Source organism: Podarcis liolepis (assembly GCF_965112155.1).
Source record: "Podarcis liolepis genome assembly, chromosome: 2".
NCBI classification, from domain to species: Eukaryota; Metazoa; Chordata; class Lepidosauria; order Squamata; family Lacertidae; genus Podarcis; species Podarcis liolepis.
The window spans coordinates 70201612-70219049 of NC_139555.1; the positions used below are offsets into that span (position 1 = coordinate 70201612).

At 43.7% G+C, this 17438-nt stretch overlaps 1 protein-coding gene across 9 annotated transcripts; it reads right to left on the bottom strand.

The window, feature by feature from the left end:
• Nucleotides 1-3: 3 nt before the first annotated feature.
• Nucleotides 4-16708, bottom strand: LOC310699957 (NACHT, LRR and PYD domains-containing protein 3-like). 9 transcript variants are annotated; one of them, XR_014522329.1, is made up of 8 exons: nucleotides 16081-16419; nucleotides 13856-14144; nucleotides 12149-12169; nucleotides 9213-10929; nucleotides 7894-7980; nucleotides 7113-7280; nucleotides 5019-5188; nucleotides 4-627 (listed from the first exon to the last, which is right to left on the bottom strand). XR_014522329.1 is itself a non-coding variant. In XM_083488686.1 (7 exons), exons 2-7 carry the CDS (start codon nucleotides 14124-14126, stop codon nucleotides 5089-5091), a joined length of 2364 nt encoding a protein of 787 aa, XP_083344812.1. In that variant the 5' UTR covers nucleotides 14127-14144; nucleotides 16511-16708; the 3' UTR covers nucleotides 4845-5088. The 9 variants fall into 9 exon arrangements, 5 of the variants coding, with proteins under 5 accessions (XP_083344812.1, XP_083344810.1, XP_083344813.1 ...); XR_014522330.1 differs by lacking the exon at nucleotides 4-627 and adding an exon at nucleotides 2548-4741 and having other exon boundaries at nucleotides 4858-5188; XR_014522332.1 differs by lacking the exon at nucleotides 4-627 and adding an exon at nucleotides 6358-6641 and having other exon boundaries at nucleotides 4845-5188.
• Between the last annotated feature and the right edge of the window lie 730 nt (nucleotides 16709-17438).

A 17438-nucleotide genomic window follows, 5' to 3' on the forward strand; every position in this document is an offset into this window, starting at 1 on the left:
ATAGTATTTAAACCCGCTGCCTAGTTGTTGTTGTTTTTTATTCAGTCTAGTTCTGCTTTATACAAAGATGTAAGATCACTGAGCATGTCGTCTGCATGTGAGATGATTTCATTGTAAAATAAGGAAGTATGAGGAGACAAAAGCAAGGTGAATTTATTCTTTAACTTATACCAAACCGATACACTGGTAAAAACATAGTCATAGAATTGTAGACTTGAAAGGGACTCTGAGGGCCATCCAGCTGAAGAAACATTTTTAAAATCCTTTTTAACTTCTCTTGCAAGCCTGAGTTAATTCTGAGCTTTGGCCCACGTGACTTCCCCCCTGCAACTGTTGACTACTCATGTATCCTTCGTAATTTCTCCTTTCTTCCATTTTATACCTGAAGCTCATCTGAAAGCTCCTTCTGCAGCCACACCAGTTTCTTTAGATGCCTCACACTTTAATTTTTTGTTGGAATGGTGCCTTCAATATTTTACCTTTAAGAAACTCCTATCCATCTTGAACTTCCTTCTCTTTGAGTATATTTTACCATTGGATGTCACACAGTAGTTCCTTCGGGTTTTTGAAATCAGTCTTCTTAAAGCCTAGAGTGCGTGTCCAACTACACTCAGCTTTCCTTTGCCTCTGTATCATGAAACAGAGGAGGACATGATCACTTCCTCCCAGGTTTCCTTGTACTTTCACTTTATTGATCAGTTCCTCCCTTTTGGTGAGGACCAGGTCCAAGAGAGATAACCCCCCCCCCTTTGTTGCTTCTTCCACCTTCTGGAAAATGAAATTGAGGCAATGGAGGAACTTGTTTGACCTTACATCATTGGCAGAGTTTGAGTTCCAGCAGATATTGGGGTAGTTGAAGTTTCCCATGACAACTGTATCTCATCTTTTTGAATGTCTGGCAATATGCTCTAGGAAGACATTATCCAAGTCCTCAGTAAGGTCACTGTTGTTTCCCTCTTCTACAATTTTTACCCAGATGCTCTCAATCTGCTTTCCATGCTCCAAGTCATGGACCTCTTCACAAGTGTACACATCCTTTACTTATAATGCTACTCCTCCCCCCTTCCTGTTTGATCTTTTCCTTTTGAACAGGTTGTCCTCTCAATTTCTACATTCCAGTCATGAGTATTATCCCATCAGGTTTCAATAATGCCTGTTAAGTCACATTTGTATCCTGTATTATGAGCTCAAGTTCTTCTTGCTTGTTTCCAATACTCTGTGCATTTGTGTAAACAAAACTGAAATCATGAGTCATCCCCCTGCACGCTGCTGCCTCTGTCCCCTTCCATAGAGAGTCACCTGCTGCCACCACGTCTCTCCTTTCTTTGGGGAACCACAGAAGAGTACGGACAGTACTCTATTAGCAATCTGTGCCCTGTATTCTTCTTTAACAAAGGATACAAACAAAAATGCTTGGACCGATGGAACAATCAGAATAGCACAACTGCTCCCATGGTATTAAAAAACTTAAAACAAATTGCGGTCATAAGAGTAAGGTGCTTCCTAAAAATATTTATGGTAACTGAAGGCCAGAATAAAGAGTTACATCATCAGCCTACAATGGAAACTGTATAATGAAGGTGCCAGACACATCTCTGTGGTAAGGGAAGCCTGCAAATTAGGGGCTGCCACAGAGAATGCCTTCTCTCAAGCCACCCCCTGAAAATTCTGAAAAAGTTGAACTACCAAGAGGGGCTCCTCTGCTATTGAGCAAATGGGTACCTTCCATGCAAAATGGGCTGCTCAATATGTCCCATTCATTTCCCAGAGATACTAGCACCATCAAGCAGGCAAGGGTGTAGCTAGCTGCTCCGGCACCCGAAGCAGTGGGGGCAGGGCAATCCATGCACTGGGGCGGTTTTGGCAATCCGCCCAGGGGGGTGGCGTGGTGAGCTGCCCATGGAGTTTGCCTGGTGGACACAAGCCCCATGCTGCCATTTCAGGCAGCGCAGGGCCCTGAGCCACATCACTCCCAGGAGCATAGCTGTCAACCTTCCCCTTTTTTTGCGGGAAATTACCTTATTCCAGCGCCGTTTCCTGCTGCTTCCCGCTGCTATCCCAGATTGTTAGATATCCCGTAGACTGTCCCTGGGACAGGTGAGGCTGCTGATCCCTTATTTTCAAATCTGAAAGTTGACAGCTATGCCCAGGAATGATGCATGGCTTGGGCATGCTGCAGGCCAGGCCCCATGGTAACTGCTGACCCCCGTGGTGTGCCATTTTGTCACCCCCCTCAAGGATGACACCCGGGGTGAGCCACACACCCTGCACCCCCCTTCCTATGCCCCTGCAAGCAGGTACTCCTGCTATCTCTTCAGCTGGACGCCATGAATCACTTCCTAAGGCCATAACTAAGGGGAAATGAAGGCACCTGTGTTTCAGTTGTGTAATTCAAATTGAAAGCTGTTTTAGTGTCTTTCTGCTGAGCACAATTGCAACATTCCATAAGCACATTGGGGCTGTCTCTTTTATGATGGATGTTTAATATGACCCAACAATCATGACCCAACACTTTCTGAGAACAAAAATCCCCAGGGAAGCACAATAAAATGTTACATCTGCTTTTAATTAAAAGCCACACTGTTGCTGCCACGTTTAGAAGAAATGCAAACGTTTGCTGGGGATGCTTTTCTAAAGGCACCATCTGAGTGGAAGAATGGCAAGTACAGATGACTAGGCATTATCAGGGGTAGCACCCAGGCTATGGACCTTCATCTCCTTGAAGCCACTTTAGGCTGAAATCGTCCTATGTTCTGATGGCAATGCAAAACACTTCCCGCCCCGCCTTCCACCTCACTTCCCATGTTTCTCTTTATGAGTTAGTAATAAGGGGAAAGAAGACTAGGCACACAACAACACACATCCCACTGATTTCAGTAAAAGCGATTTAAACATTTTCTTAACTCTCCCACTAAAAATGCTTTACTTTGACTGAAATGTGTCACTTACGGGCGGGGGAAGGTTAATTCTTATCCCAATCTGTACCTGAGCTGGGATTTTAAAATGTTGAAATATGGTTTTATTGTCGGATGCTTTTATTGTTAATCACTTCAGGATGTTTCATGGGAAGCAACTCATAAATGAAATAAATAAATAAATAACAGTGCACTTTTTCTTAGTTTTAATGTGACATTTTGCCATTTATTTTCATGGATATGCTCTACTTATTTTATATTTAGAGTCATTATATTAGTACTATTAAAATCCACAAATAAGCATTAAATAAAATACACAGAAAAAAAATATGAAGGAGGCAAATGACATGCATGAAAGAAGGGATGTTCATAAAAATTAGCAGATAATGCCAAGCTGTAAAGGGTAGCTAAGACCTTAGAAGACTGAAAAAGGAACTGAGATTTTCATGACAGGGCGGAGAACTACTAAAAAACCAACAATGAATTTCAGCAGAGATAAATGTAAGGTTCTGTATTTGCACAAATATGTTATTTATTTATATTAAGGAATGAGGGTGTGTGATACCTGAGTTGATAATGGTACATGTGAAAATGATCTATGGCAGGCATCCCCAAACACAGCCCTCCAGCTGTTTTGGGACTACAACTCCATCATCCCTAGCTACCAGGACCAGTAGTCAGGGATGATGGGAATTGTAGTCCCAGAACATCTGGAAGGCCGAGTTTGGGGATGCCTGGTGTATGGTTTCTACAAGTTAACAGACCATGTTCTTGGAGGACCATAGAAAAGTCCTCCTGGATAAAGCCAATAGCCCATCTAGTCCTGAATCCTGTTCCCACAGTGGCCACACAGTGCAGGAGGATTCCATGCAAACCCCTTCCTGATTCATCCCCTCTATGTAATACACTCACTGTTACTATCTATCAATATACAGCTCTGCAAATTATTTTGACTAGGGTTTGAACAGGACCTGGATTTGTTGTAGGGTTGCCATATGTCCTCTTTTTCCAGGACACATCCTCTTTTTCGTGGGAATGTAAAATAAGTGTCGTCATAGCGATCCAAAGTTATAAAGTAGAAGTTGGCAAATGTGTCCTTTTTTTGATCTTCAAAATATGGCAACCTTAGAAGATACCATAACATGGTTGCCAACTTTCACATTAGTGGACAAAAATTGCAGGACTTGTAATAAAGCTATGAGAATATTTAGTTTCTATCCACTCATGGAGATGTGAGTAGCCATAACACATTGCTTCTTCATCTCATTTTAACAACTACAACTGCCTCAGCATCTTGTCAGCTCCTTTGGCTGGGAAGTGTGAAGAACAGCAAAAGAGCCTCATTTTGCCTGCCCTTAATCACGTCCAGCTGAGCAACAGCCTTTCTCAACAGCCTTTGCTTTAAGAACAGCAAAAGCAGCTGGAAGAGAGGAGCTTTGTGTGACCTGGGGAGGGGGGGATCTTTTAATAATTTCATAAACTATGTGCCCCTGCTGCTCAATTTGATCTTTTTACAAGAATTTTTATGTATTGCGGTATCTTATGTATTGTAATTTTGCTGTTATCTTTATAATTTAAATAATGATTTATTGTAATTGTTGATAGTGGATTTCTATTTAATTGTTATTTGTTGGTATTTTGAAATTTAATTTTATAGGGTACTATTATATTCTAATGGGACTGTTGAATATTACTTTATTGGATATAAGTTACTGATTTTAAGCCATATTTTTTTATTTGCCTTATTTGTGTTGGATTGGATCGTTAATAAGATGTGTGATCGGTGTTGTTTAATTTTGTTGTTTCTTCAACTTGTAAACTGCCTTCTGTAGCTCAATATAGAAAGGTGGTATACAAATTAAAGTGAAATTAAAACAAGGCTGCTAGGTTGAGTAAGAAAATACTAAAAAAAAAAAATCAGATAGCTGATCAAAGTGCTTACTTTTTTAATCCAATGACTGCTCATTTCATCCTTCCTGTTTGGGAAGCAATTTCAACAACTAAAGTTGGCAGCTTTGCATCTGAGCCTTAAAGCTGCCTTTCTTTCTTTTAAAAAAATGTTCAGCTCTAGAACTCCCATCCTGCAGCTACAAGCACGTTTACCTGATTCAGTACAATGCTGCCCTTTGGTAACATGACTGCTGTTGATCCAGAGCATACAAATTAGAATGTGTCACAGCCACAACAAAAAAGGACGTCCTGACTTAGTTAACTTCTTCTCTTGCTGTTTCAAGCGTTTCCTTCCTTTTTCACCAAATCCATTACTACCCAACCTGGAAGAAAAGGAAAGATAACCAGAAATGAGTAAAAATGAATACAGTGGTACCTCGGGTTACATACACTTCAGGTTACGTACACTTCAGGTTACAGACCCCGCTAACCCAGAAAAGTACCTCGGGTTAAGAACTTTGCTTCAGGATGAGAACAGAAATTGTGCTCCGGTGGCGCAGCGGCAGCAGGAGGCCCCATTAGCTAAAGTGGTGTAGCCTTATTGGAGTTCACCGATTGGGTCTGCATTGCTCTGGGGCAGGAGGAAGGAAGTCAAATGACACTGAGTTGGTTCAAAGAAAGAGTTTATTCTGCTCTCCGGATAGCAGAAGGCACTTGCGTGATCTAGTCCACAGCAAGTCCAAAGAAATGACAAATTTAATGCAGTATATATATCCTCCAGGCACCTCTCCCCCTTCCCCAGCCACGTCAGCTTGTACACGCAGGTTGACATCACAGGTGTTCCTGCTCCGGCACTCTTAACCATAAAAGGGATTTCCTTCCTGCACTCCTGACCATAAAAGAATATTCCTGTTCCTACTCTGATCTTGGAAGAGGTCATGATCTCCGGGAACACGCTTTTGGCATTTTCCCCGGACATCGGTCCCCACATATTTTGTGGTGAGCACATAAGATAAAGTATTGACGTGTTTTCTTTGTTCCCCTAAAGAGTCAGGGTCATCCCTCCCAGTGACTGATAAAGGAGAGAGCTTGTTGATGCAATTGTGTCCTTATTATGCTTTTGCTCAACAGCTCAAGTTTTATGCATTTTAAAATGCTCTCTTTTGAAAGAACAAAAAGGGGGGGGGGGTTGAGTCAGTTTTAAACTTGCTACACAGAAACCCATTCCTTCAGTGGTGCTTCAGGTTAAGAACAGTTTCAGGTTAAGAACGGACCTCCGGAATGAATTATGTACTTAACCTGAGGTACCACTGTACCAGGATCTGAAGCTGCAGTTTTTATGAGTGGGCTGCAATGCTACCTTCTGTCTTCATATCCTATGATATGAAGTGAGCAGCAGAGAGAGGAAGGATCCAGTGATTTAACTTAAGGTAATGAAGTGAGGATATTTTTAAGGGTATGCAGGAGCTCGACATATGTGACTGAGGCAGGGGAAGGGAATCTCAAGCCCAAAAGCCGAATGCAGCCCTCCAACCCTCAGGACTCTCCTTACTTAGGTTGTATTTCCTCTCTCCCTCTTCCTCACTGACACTGTTCCACACCCTCAAGTGTGTTTGCTTGGCTGCAATGTATCCTTGAGGCAAGCAAGAAGCATCATCATCACAACTTCTTTCTTTCTTTCTTTCTTTCTTTCTTTCTTTCTTTCTTTCTTTCCTTCCTTCCTTCCTTCCTTCCTTCCTTCCTTCCTTCCTTCCTTCTCTTCCTATGTCCAAGACACCATAGCTTTAATTGAATCTGGCAAGTCTGTAGCATGTCTTCAGTTGGCCAGGAGCAAATCTGGTGGGATGAACTGGGTGGTTACACAACTATCAATCTCTATGTTGGACCTAAATGAGAGCAGGAGGAGAGCGTGCTAGCAGAATGGAAAGCTTTACTGGCTTCAGCTTTTGGCCTTACATCATGTGCTCAAACCATTTTATTCCCATGTAAAGGAACTGGAAACAGCAATTTCCCTTTTCTTTTAACCACCCTCTCTGTTTCTGGATGGAAGTGTGTGTGATGTCAGCATAAATGTGTGTATTTGTTATGTTGGAATCTGCTTATAAAGAGCAAACTCTTCTGGTGACAAGTTGTAAGGTCAGATATGCTCTGAGAAACCTGCCCTTAACCCTTTGCCATTCAGTCAAAATACTCCTCCCATCCTGCCACTTCACTTCTTTGGCCTCAGGAGCGACAACAGCAAAGCAATCCTATCAGTTTCCTGGAAGGCAAGGTTAGTTCTCTCTCCCACCCTTTATCAGCACTTACAACAGATCAGTCAGGCTGGGGCAGGTCTCCATGAGGTGGCGGATGAAAGGCACAGAAACCTCTGAGAAGGAGTTGTCTTGAAGGTTTAGGGTGCAGAGCGTGTGGCTGGTGCTCAGAATAGTGCAAAGTTCTTGGGCGCAAGCATCTGTGAGGTAATTCTCATGAAGACTGGCAGGGACAAAATGGACCCAAGGTCATAGACAGATCACACACTACGTCTAAGCACTATTATCCTTTCCTCAAAGCTTTGGTGAGAACAGTCTCAAAGGAATATATAGTTACAAGCAAGCTATTATTCAGTCTACTTCCAGAATTTAACTTGCAACTCGAAGCCAAGTTGCCAGGTTGAATAGTCAGTATGTGGAATACCTAACATTCCTCTTTCCTCATTGCCTTATGTGCCAGAAGGTATACTAGGAAGCTACTGAGCCAGAGTGCTTTCCTCCCCCCACTTTACTTGGAAGTGGGACTTGAGGAGTTATTAAGAGGAAATTATAAGGAGTTGAGCTCTGTATCTTCTGGAGACAACTTGTCTGCTGATGTGGAGCTGTCCCTGATCCTGTTGGTCTTGTTCCCAGACCTTACTCTGTCTTTGCATCCTGCTCTCAGCACCAGTGTCTGGCTACTTGTGCCTAAAAACCCTTCCCACTGTGAAATTTCTCTCTCACTGCCAGCTAGCTGCACCCAGACTCCCAGAGACCCTGCACCCCATTGGAAGCCCACAAAGACGTCATACATACACCCAACTTTTTGTATGTGTCTCTGCTCCCTTGTTACTTACTTTAGAGTAGTCACATTACAGTCTAGTTCCTTCAGAGTGGCACAGAGAACATGCACTCCTGAGTTTCCAAGTTTGTTACTTCCAAAGCTACAATGAGAAAGAGAGAGAATGAGAAAGATGAAAAAAGATTCAGGACTGATTCTTCAAAATCTAGGAGGAATATAAGAAGGTGGGTCTGCATAGTTGGAACTGGACCATCCAATGTAGAAACTTAATAGCTCACACAGAAGTGTGAAATCTCCACTTCCTTATGAAAAGAGCAGGCTTCTAGCCATTTACAGAGAAATACTTGAAAATTAGGGATTACTAAAAGTTTGTGTATGAGGAAGTGGCTTTCTGAGGGTGCTATGGGAAAGAAGGATCCCACGCTCTATTCCCTTCCTTGCCCCTACACACTTATTGCTCCCCAATGCGTTCCTTCTGTTCTCCAACCACGGTACTGTTTCTGGTCCAAAAACAACCACAAGCCAGAATTCTGTCAAAACTAAAATGTAGCTGTAATACACATTGTAATCTATGGTGAAATTTGTTTTGACTGAACACACAGAGATTTCTAATTGCAGGTTTTTGAGTTCTGTGAAAATCTAGAGCGGCCAAGCAGATGGGCACTCTTACCACAGTGCCAACCAATTCTAGGTGTTAGAGAACAGAACAAAGTTTTTATGGGGAAGGCTGGCACCTGTGTACTTAGCGGAAAAATAACACACCTTCCATGCACTCCTATGCATAGCTACTGAAGGGTCCTATTGAGTTCAAGGAGATTTACACCCACATAGGTGTGTATGGGAATATAGCCTTTATTTCCTTATTTAAAAATTTCTATTGAGAAATAGAATGGTGACCAGGAATACATTAGTTACACCACCATCAACATTTATTTTTCCAAGCCCAGTATGCATCTCCCAACTACATGCATGACTTTGCTGGTCTAGGATTTTCAAGCCAGGGAAACCAGGGGCTTTTCGCCTTCTTGTGCATACTATTCTAGGCAGGGGGACAAGGAGACTGCATGAGCTTTTGAGCCAAAGATGGAGACTGGAAGGGATTTTGAGCCATGGTTACTGACAGCAAGGCATTTATACAAGGCATATATTGCCACATTGATTTCATATGGTTTCAGAAATGGTGAAGAAGTGAATACATGGCTATTCCACCACTACAACACAGTGTGCTTGAGTCTGGGAGTGTCTTCCTTTGACAGGTAATCCTAGTAACAAAGGGAAAAACAAATCAGTGCCCAACTCAAAGACTCTCCACTCAAATCCTGAAATGCCTGGCATGTGCTGTTCCTAAAAAAACAGTATGATGGCATCACTTACTTTAAAGTTGTACAGTTTTTTATTCCTGGAGCCAAAGCTCTCATGTGGTAAGACTTCAGCCTGCAAAATGTTAGATCAATGGAGTGATCCTTGATTTTACTGTGCTGTAAGCAGAACGCCAAAACCCTGCAGTCCAGCACCGAGAGCATCTGCTCAGAAAGGTTAATATTCTGGAAATGATGCATCACACGGTTTGCAAATTCTGCTTCCTGGGTCTCAAACAGGCAGTGGAAAAACTTCAGCAGGCAATGACGTTTTCGAGGAGGCTCCTCAGTCGCCACTTCTTCTGCTCTCTGAAGCAAGAAAGGCTTCACAAGGTCAGATGTCTTGCACTGCAGAGTCTGCTCAAGAAAGATGCGCACCTTTTCACTGCTCAGGCCAAATACGAAGCATACTGTTAATGTTAAATGCTCATTGCCTGGCTTCTCACACTCAGCTAAAAGTGTCTTCAAGTCCCCCATACTGTTATCTGAAACTTCCATTGAGTCCTTCTGCAGAATATACCACATGGCAGCAAAAAACTCCTGGAAGCAAAGATGGAGAAAACTGTACAGGTTGTGCCGGCCAACCCCCCTCTGGAATGTTCTTCTGTCTAGAAAGAGGTCTTTAAGAGCAGAAACCTCCAAATGATGCTCCTTGAGATCCTGCTCCTCAAAGAGGATTTTCTGTCCCAGGATGCCAGCCCGTGCCAAGGAACAGAGTCTTCCGAGCTCATTCAGAGAGGAGTTCTTCCATTTCGCAGAATCATGCTTAAGAAGATTGTGAGAAAACTGTACAAAGACTTTTGTTGTGGTGTCCAAGGTGTCTGCAATCTCGTCTTCAGTTTCCAGTTCAACTCTGATGACAGAGCAGATGATCCAGCACACCATGGGGATGAAGCAGATGGTGGAGACTGCACTGGTATTTTCAATGAATCTCAGTGCTAGGTTGGCTTTCTGGTCATCTTTAAAGAACTTGAAAAAATACTCACGGCGACCTTTCTCAGTGAATCCAAGGATCTCAGCAAATCTCGGAAACTTCAAGCACCCATGCAGCCTCTCTGCAGCACCAGGTCTTGTGGTGATTAACAGGTAGGATTTGGGCAAAAGCTTCTTTCTCAACAAGCTGCTCAGAACACCCTGTATGGACATCTTTGAATAAGGATCATCACAGAAACTGTCTCCTATGAGCTCTAAGGAGCAACAAAGCTCATCAAAGCCATCAATGATGAAAAGCAGCTTTTCAGGGTGGGCTAAAATCCCTTTCACTGGGGCATACATGTCTTGACACTGATCTACAATAAGGTCAGCCAGGCTGCTGGCATCTTCAGCAAGGCTTAGTTCTCTGCAGCGAATACAGAACACGTAGTCAAAGACGTCCTGGTACAGCTCCCCAGCAGCCCAGCCCAGCATAATCTTCTGCACGGTCATCGTTTTACCAATACCAGCAGGTCCTTGCAACACCACAGTTCTTGGGACTATTCCCGATTCATCAGGTTCAAAAAGGCTTTGTATATCAGTTGATGAATAATTTGAACTGTTGGTTTCCAAGATGTCCATGTGCAGCCTGCCAGTAGCAACCAATTCATGTTCCCTCTGCTTCTGAGGCCGGTGTTTTTTGATGATAAGTAACTCTATATAGCGGGCATTTAATGGGGTGCTCTCACCAAAGAGACTGTTTCTGTCCTCTGTTAGCAAGTATTCTTCCTTCACGTTCTCAGCATACTTTTTTTTGTAATCTAGTATAGACAGAGAGAAGGATTAACCACCTGCCATGGCATTGCAACATGCTTGCCTGATGCCAGGCCCCCCTTGATTTCCCAGTGGTCCCTTGTCTATGCAGACCCTCTGAGTTAAGTAACTTTTCTTTTGCTCAAGACTACCAAGGTCTGTGTTTGCAAGTTTGCAGAGTTAATAATAATAATAAGAATAATAATAATTTATACCCCACCCATCTGGCTGGGTTTCCCCAGCCACTCTGGGCGGCTTCCAACAAACTATTAAAAATACATTAAAACATTCAAATACCCTGAATCAGGCATACCGTTTGCCTGAACTGTTTCTGAATTGTTCCTATCGTTGGGGAAAACCTAAACTAGCATACATCTCTTTCACTTTGGCTCTACTTTATGGGATCTATATTTCCCCCCATCATAAACAAGATATATATGAAAATGTACTGACTCATGGGCATGTCAAAGTGCACACGGCTGGTAAAAAAGTGTCTGTAGTCACAGAGGGGAAAGTGGGTGTGGTCAAATTGTGTCTTTGTTTATTAGCATTGGAAAGAACAAGTTTTCAGAAAAACCTTTTGGCATCAAAAGGTTACAGCAGGGGATGTCTGGGAGTGATCAGTATTTTAAAAAATAAATAAAAAGTCAACTTTGAAGGGAGGGGCTTGGGGACACAGAAAACCTTTTGGCATCACAGGTATATCTGTGGGAGCAGAAACTAAACAGATTAAAAAAGAAAAGGAGGGGCATAGGAGCGAGCAATTAAAGAAAGCTTACTTAAAATAAAAAATTCAAATGTGGTGGAATCTTTGGGAGCCACAAACAATCTCTTGGGAGGCCAGACGCTGATCACCACTGACCATTTTAGAGCTCATCGGCAATGCTAGAAGAATAACTCTAGTCCTGTTCTGTCTAGCACCAGCTCTCTATTACCACTCCCTCCCCTCTTAATACTGGTACAGTGCAATATTCCCAAATTAGAGAGTGATGCAAATACTTACATCTTCCAGAGGCCATGCTTACCTGATATCTGCAGTTATGCCTCACAATCCTGTGGTTATCCAATTTTGTTTGCTTTTCTCCTTCAAACATATTCTACAAATTACTGAGCCTCAAGAGTCTTCTTGGCTCTCTAGGCTGCTTTCGAAAAGTTATGACAAGGGGGCCACTTATCTTGAGTTCTAAACTAAAACTTACAATGGCTTACGATGAGGTGCTTACATACCTTGAAATTGCTTCCCAACCTCTGAAAAAGAAATAAAATAACTGGTCAGACATTTTTGTATTGCGATCAGTAGGTTTTTAACTCTGGTGCTCATAATGTATAGGAAAGTTGAAAGGATCACTGTACATACCAAGCCCCTTCCTGAAAATCTGAGTTCAGGCCAGCTTTGAGACAGGCTTTGGGGCTTTAGGTCAACTAGCATTTGGAATGAAATTCAGTTCTATATCATCTGCATCACAGGTGGGCAACCTGCAGCGTGGCAGCCCCATGTGCCCATCCCAACCCTATTTTATGCAGCGCCCACCATGCCTCATCCCTCCATCTGATCAGAGTTCTTTCCTTCCTTTTCATTTCCTCCTTCTTATTGGCGCTTAAAAGTCTCTCCCTCCCTTTACTATGTAGTTTCAGATTTTAGCAAATGAAAGTAAACTGACGGTGTTTAAAAACATTTTGCTTGGTTGAATGGCTTGAGGAAAGTAAGCCCCCCCCCCCCCCAGCTATCTGAGAACATTTTGGAAGGTTTCTGTCAGAAAGGAATTATTTTCACTTGGGCTGTGTCTACACCAGGGCACTAATGTGAACACGAGTAATTATCTTCTCTGTGTGTATATGTATGCCTTCATCCACAGAGGAGCAATTTCAATTTTATGCCTCTAAAATCTATCTCAATGTTTCCAGTCCTCAATAGCAGTGGGGCTTGATGGGATGTACTGCACTGTATGTTGCTGTCCCTGTCCCCTCAGTTAGTACGTTCCTGCCCACGGTAAGTTCTGGATACCTGAGGTCCCTTGTGGGAATGCAAGCAGGTATTTGTTTACCCCTACATGCACCTTTTAATTTTTTGTAAAAAAATAAAAACTGAAATACAAGTTTTAAAATATACCAGATTTACACAGAACAGTCAGAAATAATTTTTAAAATATGTGTGTGTGGCTCCAAGCCAGGAAATCTAGGCCACCTGTAGGCTTGCTCAGAGATATGTGTTCACCTGTGTGCACACGTTCCAAATTATTTCATTTTATTTTAGAAATAACAAGTTTTCATATATACCAGATTTTCACAGAAGAGCAGTAAAAAAGAAAAAAAAAAGAAAAAATGTGTCACCCCAAGTCTGGAAAGGATTTGTGTGAAGGGCTGCTGTTTCCTTTCCTCCCCTTTTCCCTTCCAGCCTCTTGTTACCTGCAATGGCAATTTTTGTTTTGTGCCAGAGAACTTCCACAGAAAGGAGTCACTTTTGAAAAATACAGCGAACTTGTAAAATTGTGAGGTGAGCAGAGCTAGGGGTGGGTGAACAGCCTCTAAGCCATGGGTAGGCAAACTAAGGCCCGGGGGCTGGATCCGGCCCAATCACCTTCTAAATCCAGCCTGCGGACAGTCCTGGAATCAGCGTGTTCTTACATGAGTAGAATGTGTCCTTTTATTTAAAATGCATCTCTGGGTTATTTGTGGGGCCTGCCTGGTGTTTTTACATGAGTAGAATTTGTGCTTTTATTTAAAATGCATCTCTGGGTTATTTGTGGGGCATAGGAATTTGTTCACGTATAAAAAAAAATCAAAATATAGTCCAGCCCCCCACAAGGTTTGAGGGACAGTGGACTGGCCCCCTGCTGAAAAAGTTTGCTGAGCCCTGCTCTAAGCGGTTATTAGCTATACTGAACTGCAGTCAATTATATAGCACATTATATCTAGGTGAGTACAAATCCATACCCTTGCTGAGTTTAGAAGCATTGTACTTGAGACCAATGTCTTCAAAAATAGTTATCATCAGGGCAGCAGCCTCTTCCTCATAAAACTCAACCAGAAGCTCCACCATCTTCTCCCGAGTTGCCTTCTCCATCCGTCCAAGTGGAATATTCTTACCCCCGGGAGCTGCTGCAGTACGCAACTTAAACTTAAACTTCTCAAAATCTTCTTGGCCAAGATCCTCTAAGGCGTCTAGTAGGAAGTCCTGCATTGTTGCTCCTCCTCCTGACTCCATCGCCAGCTCACAGCCAGGCTGCAAGCAAAGAACCATTTTAAGTGCCAGAAGAAAAGATGTCGCCTGCCCATCATGCAGTAACTCACACGAGAAAGGCCTCTGGAATACATTTTGTAGGTTTCCGGGTGGACAGAAGGGAAGGGAATAACACTGACATGGCATACCGACTTTAGGATCCATGAGTGGGTCTTTACCGTACCCATATTACACGGAAGCAGTCCACCTAGCCATCCACTCCGTATTTACATCTGTCACTGCATATTTCCAAAACAAGAACCACTTTGGAACTGTACTGCCTGAACAAGGGATGTAAATCTGCAATCCAAACCCATTTATGTGGGACAAAGTCTCAGTTAATTAAGTAGGACTTGCTTCTGAAAGATGTGGTTAGGATTGTACTACAGTGGTACCTCGGGTTACATATGCTTCAGGTTACAGACTCCGCTAACCGAGAAATAATACCTTGGGTTAAGAACTTTGCTTCAGGATGAGAACAGAAATCGTGCGGCGGCAGCAGGAGGCCCCATTAGCTAAAGTGGTGCTTCAGGTTAAGAACAGTTTCAGGTTAAGAACGGACCTCCAGAACGAATCAAATACTTAACCTGAGATACCACTGTATTAATTATGTTCTGTGGAAGCGTGCAGCAAGGATGTTTTTGCCCGAAATTGGGTTTAAAGGGTCCACAAGATGTGTGGCAGGCTGGGAAGCTTTTGCTTTTGACCCAGCCCTCTAGGAACAAGCACTAGTGAGGTCTCATCAGCACCACACCTTTAAATAGGCATTATCCCACTTAAGTCAGTCCTTCCCTCAAAGCAACCTGGGAAGGAAGCATAGCCGGTTAAGGGCGATGAGAATTGTTAGGAGACGTCTGTTCCCCTCATGGAGCTACAGTTCACAGAGCAGTTCTAACAATTACTTCCTTTTCCCAACAAACCCTGGGAATTGTAGTTCTGTTTGGGGAACAGGCATCTCCTAAAAGCACCCATAACAAACTACAGTTCCCAGGCTTCTTTAGGGGAAGCCACAACTGTTTAAATCAGGGGTGCCCAAACTTTTTTCAAAGAGGGCCAGATTTGATGAAGTGAGCATGCATGAGGGCCGACCAGAGCTGTTGAGCTTTTTTTAGGATTTTACCCCAGGGCATATACTGCCATGGGGGCCACATTAAATCGACCTTGTTGGACATGCCTGGTTTAAAGCATGGGTGAGCAAACCGAATCTGGCCCAATCGCCTTCTGAATCTGGCCCGCACATGATCCAGGAATCAGCGTGTTTTTACATAAGTAGAATGTATCCTTTTATTTAAAATGCATCGCTGGGTTATTTGTGGGGCCTGCCTGGTGTTTTTACATGAGTAGAATGTGTGCTTTTATTTAAAACGCATCTCTGGGTTATTTGTGGGGCATAGGAATTCGTTCATTTTTATTTTTATTTTCAAAATATAGTCTGGACCCCCACAAGGTCTGAGGGACAGTGGACCGGCCCCCTGCTGAAAAAGTTTGCTGACCCCTGGTTTAAAGTGACGTGGTACTGCTTTAAATCCTTAAAGAATGTCAAAGAAATAAACAACTACAGTATCTGACTTTTAGAAGACATCTGAAGGCAGCCCTGTTAAGGGAAGCTTTTAATGTTTGATGTTTTCTCATGTTTTTAATATTCTGTTGGGAGCCGCCTAGAGTGGCTGGGGAAACCCAGCGGGATGGGCAGAGTATAAATAATAAAATTATTATTATTATTATTATTGATGGGATCATAATGAACTAGAAAGAATTCACCTACTACTCAAAAACAAGTTTGGTTTCTTCCCACAACCCTTTCTCCCCCGCTCGCCCTTCTGAGCAAAACACCCCCAGCTTTTCAGACGCGCTCTACAGCTCGGCTTCGGCCATTATCATCCGCCAGGTCCTGCCTGATCTGTTCCTTCACAAAAGGTTTCTAATAAGTCTTTCTCACCAAATGCCCGTCCCTCTCAGCTTCCCCTTCTCCGCCCCTACAGGAAAACACCTCCCATTCCGCCCAGCCGCCAGGCGGCCTTGTGGGCTTGTCAGGCGAGACCCTCCCGCCACCCCGTCCATTGCGACACGAGCGGGGCGGGGGTCGCATTAAACAGCTGCCTCGTCGTTTATTCAGTTTCAAGTGGCCCCTGTTGCCCCATTTCCCCCGCCCACAGTGCGGCCAGGCTTGGCCCCACCGGCGGAAACACTCCGGCGGACTGGAAGGCGAGCACATTCCCGCCACCACCCAGGGGGAACTTTCTTCCCAGCTCCTAATGGCGCCTCCTTTGGCCGCCCACGACCTACTCGTTGCCGTCTCTAGGCAAGGCTGGCTGGCGTTGCAGAGGCATTTGGGGCGGGGGGGACAGGACGATGGGCAGCAGACTCACCTCTCCGGAGTCAGTCCAGGATAAAGAAGCCGAGCGAGAAAGTGAAAGTGACGTGGCTCAGGCGGCGGGGGAGGGGGAGAGAGGTGCCCTAAGTCAGGCTTTCGATTGCATATCAGGCATGGCCAAACTTGGCCCTCCAGATATTTTGGGACTACAACTCCCATCACCCCTAGCTAACAGGACCAGTGGTCGGGGGTGATGGGAATTGTAGTCCCAAAAAAACATCTGGAGGGCTAAGTTTGGCCATGCCTGGATATGCAGTGCGGATAGAAGCCTTCGCCAACCTGGTGCCCTCCAGATGGCATGCATTGCGACTCCCATCAGCCCCCAGCTATCATTGGTGTGCTGGTTTGGGGTAATGGGAGTTGTAGACCCAAACTTCTGGAGGGCAACAGGTTGGCAAAGGGTGGTGTGTATGTTGTTGCGCCCCCCCCCCCATTTCTCTTCAAGGCCAGCGAGCATTTTCGGTTGGTGGCACAGACCATTTGGGGCTCAGCGTAAATAGAAACTGCACTCTTTCAGGGGGACGTCTATTGTTGAAAAGGCAACTTAATAAAACTGGTAAAAAATAAATGCAACTTAATAATTATTTAATTAGTTATTTACCACCCTCTGCCCTAAAGTCCCAGGCAGGTTACAGCATTAAAGGCAACATTTAAAACAACCACTCACCTATTTGTCTATAAATAACATATTCACCTTGGACTTTACTTCTGCTTAACCTGGGGTACCCCTCTGCCAGATATTGTTCGACTACAACTCCCATTGCCCCTGACCTTGCTGGCTGGGGCTGATTGGAATTGTAGTCCAACAGCCAGAGGACAGTGTTGGCTACACCAGCCTTGTACTTTCACTAAGGGAAAGGCACAACTTGCACAGAATACTGTACTCTAATGATGGGTTGTGTCATTATCAATGAATTGCTTGC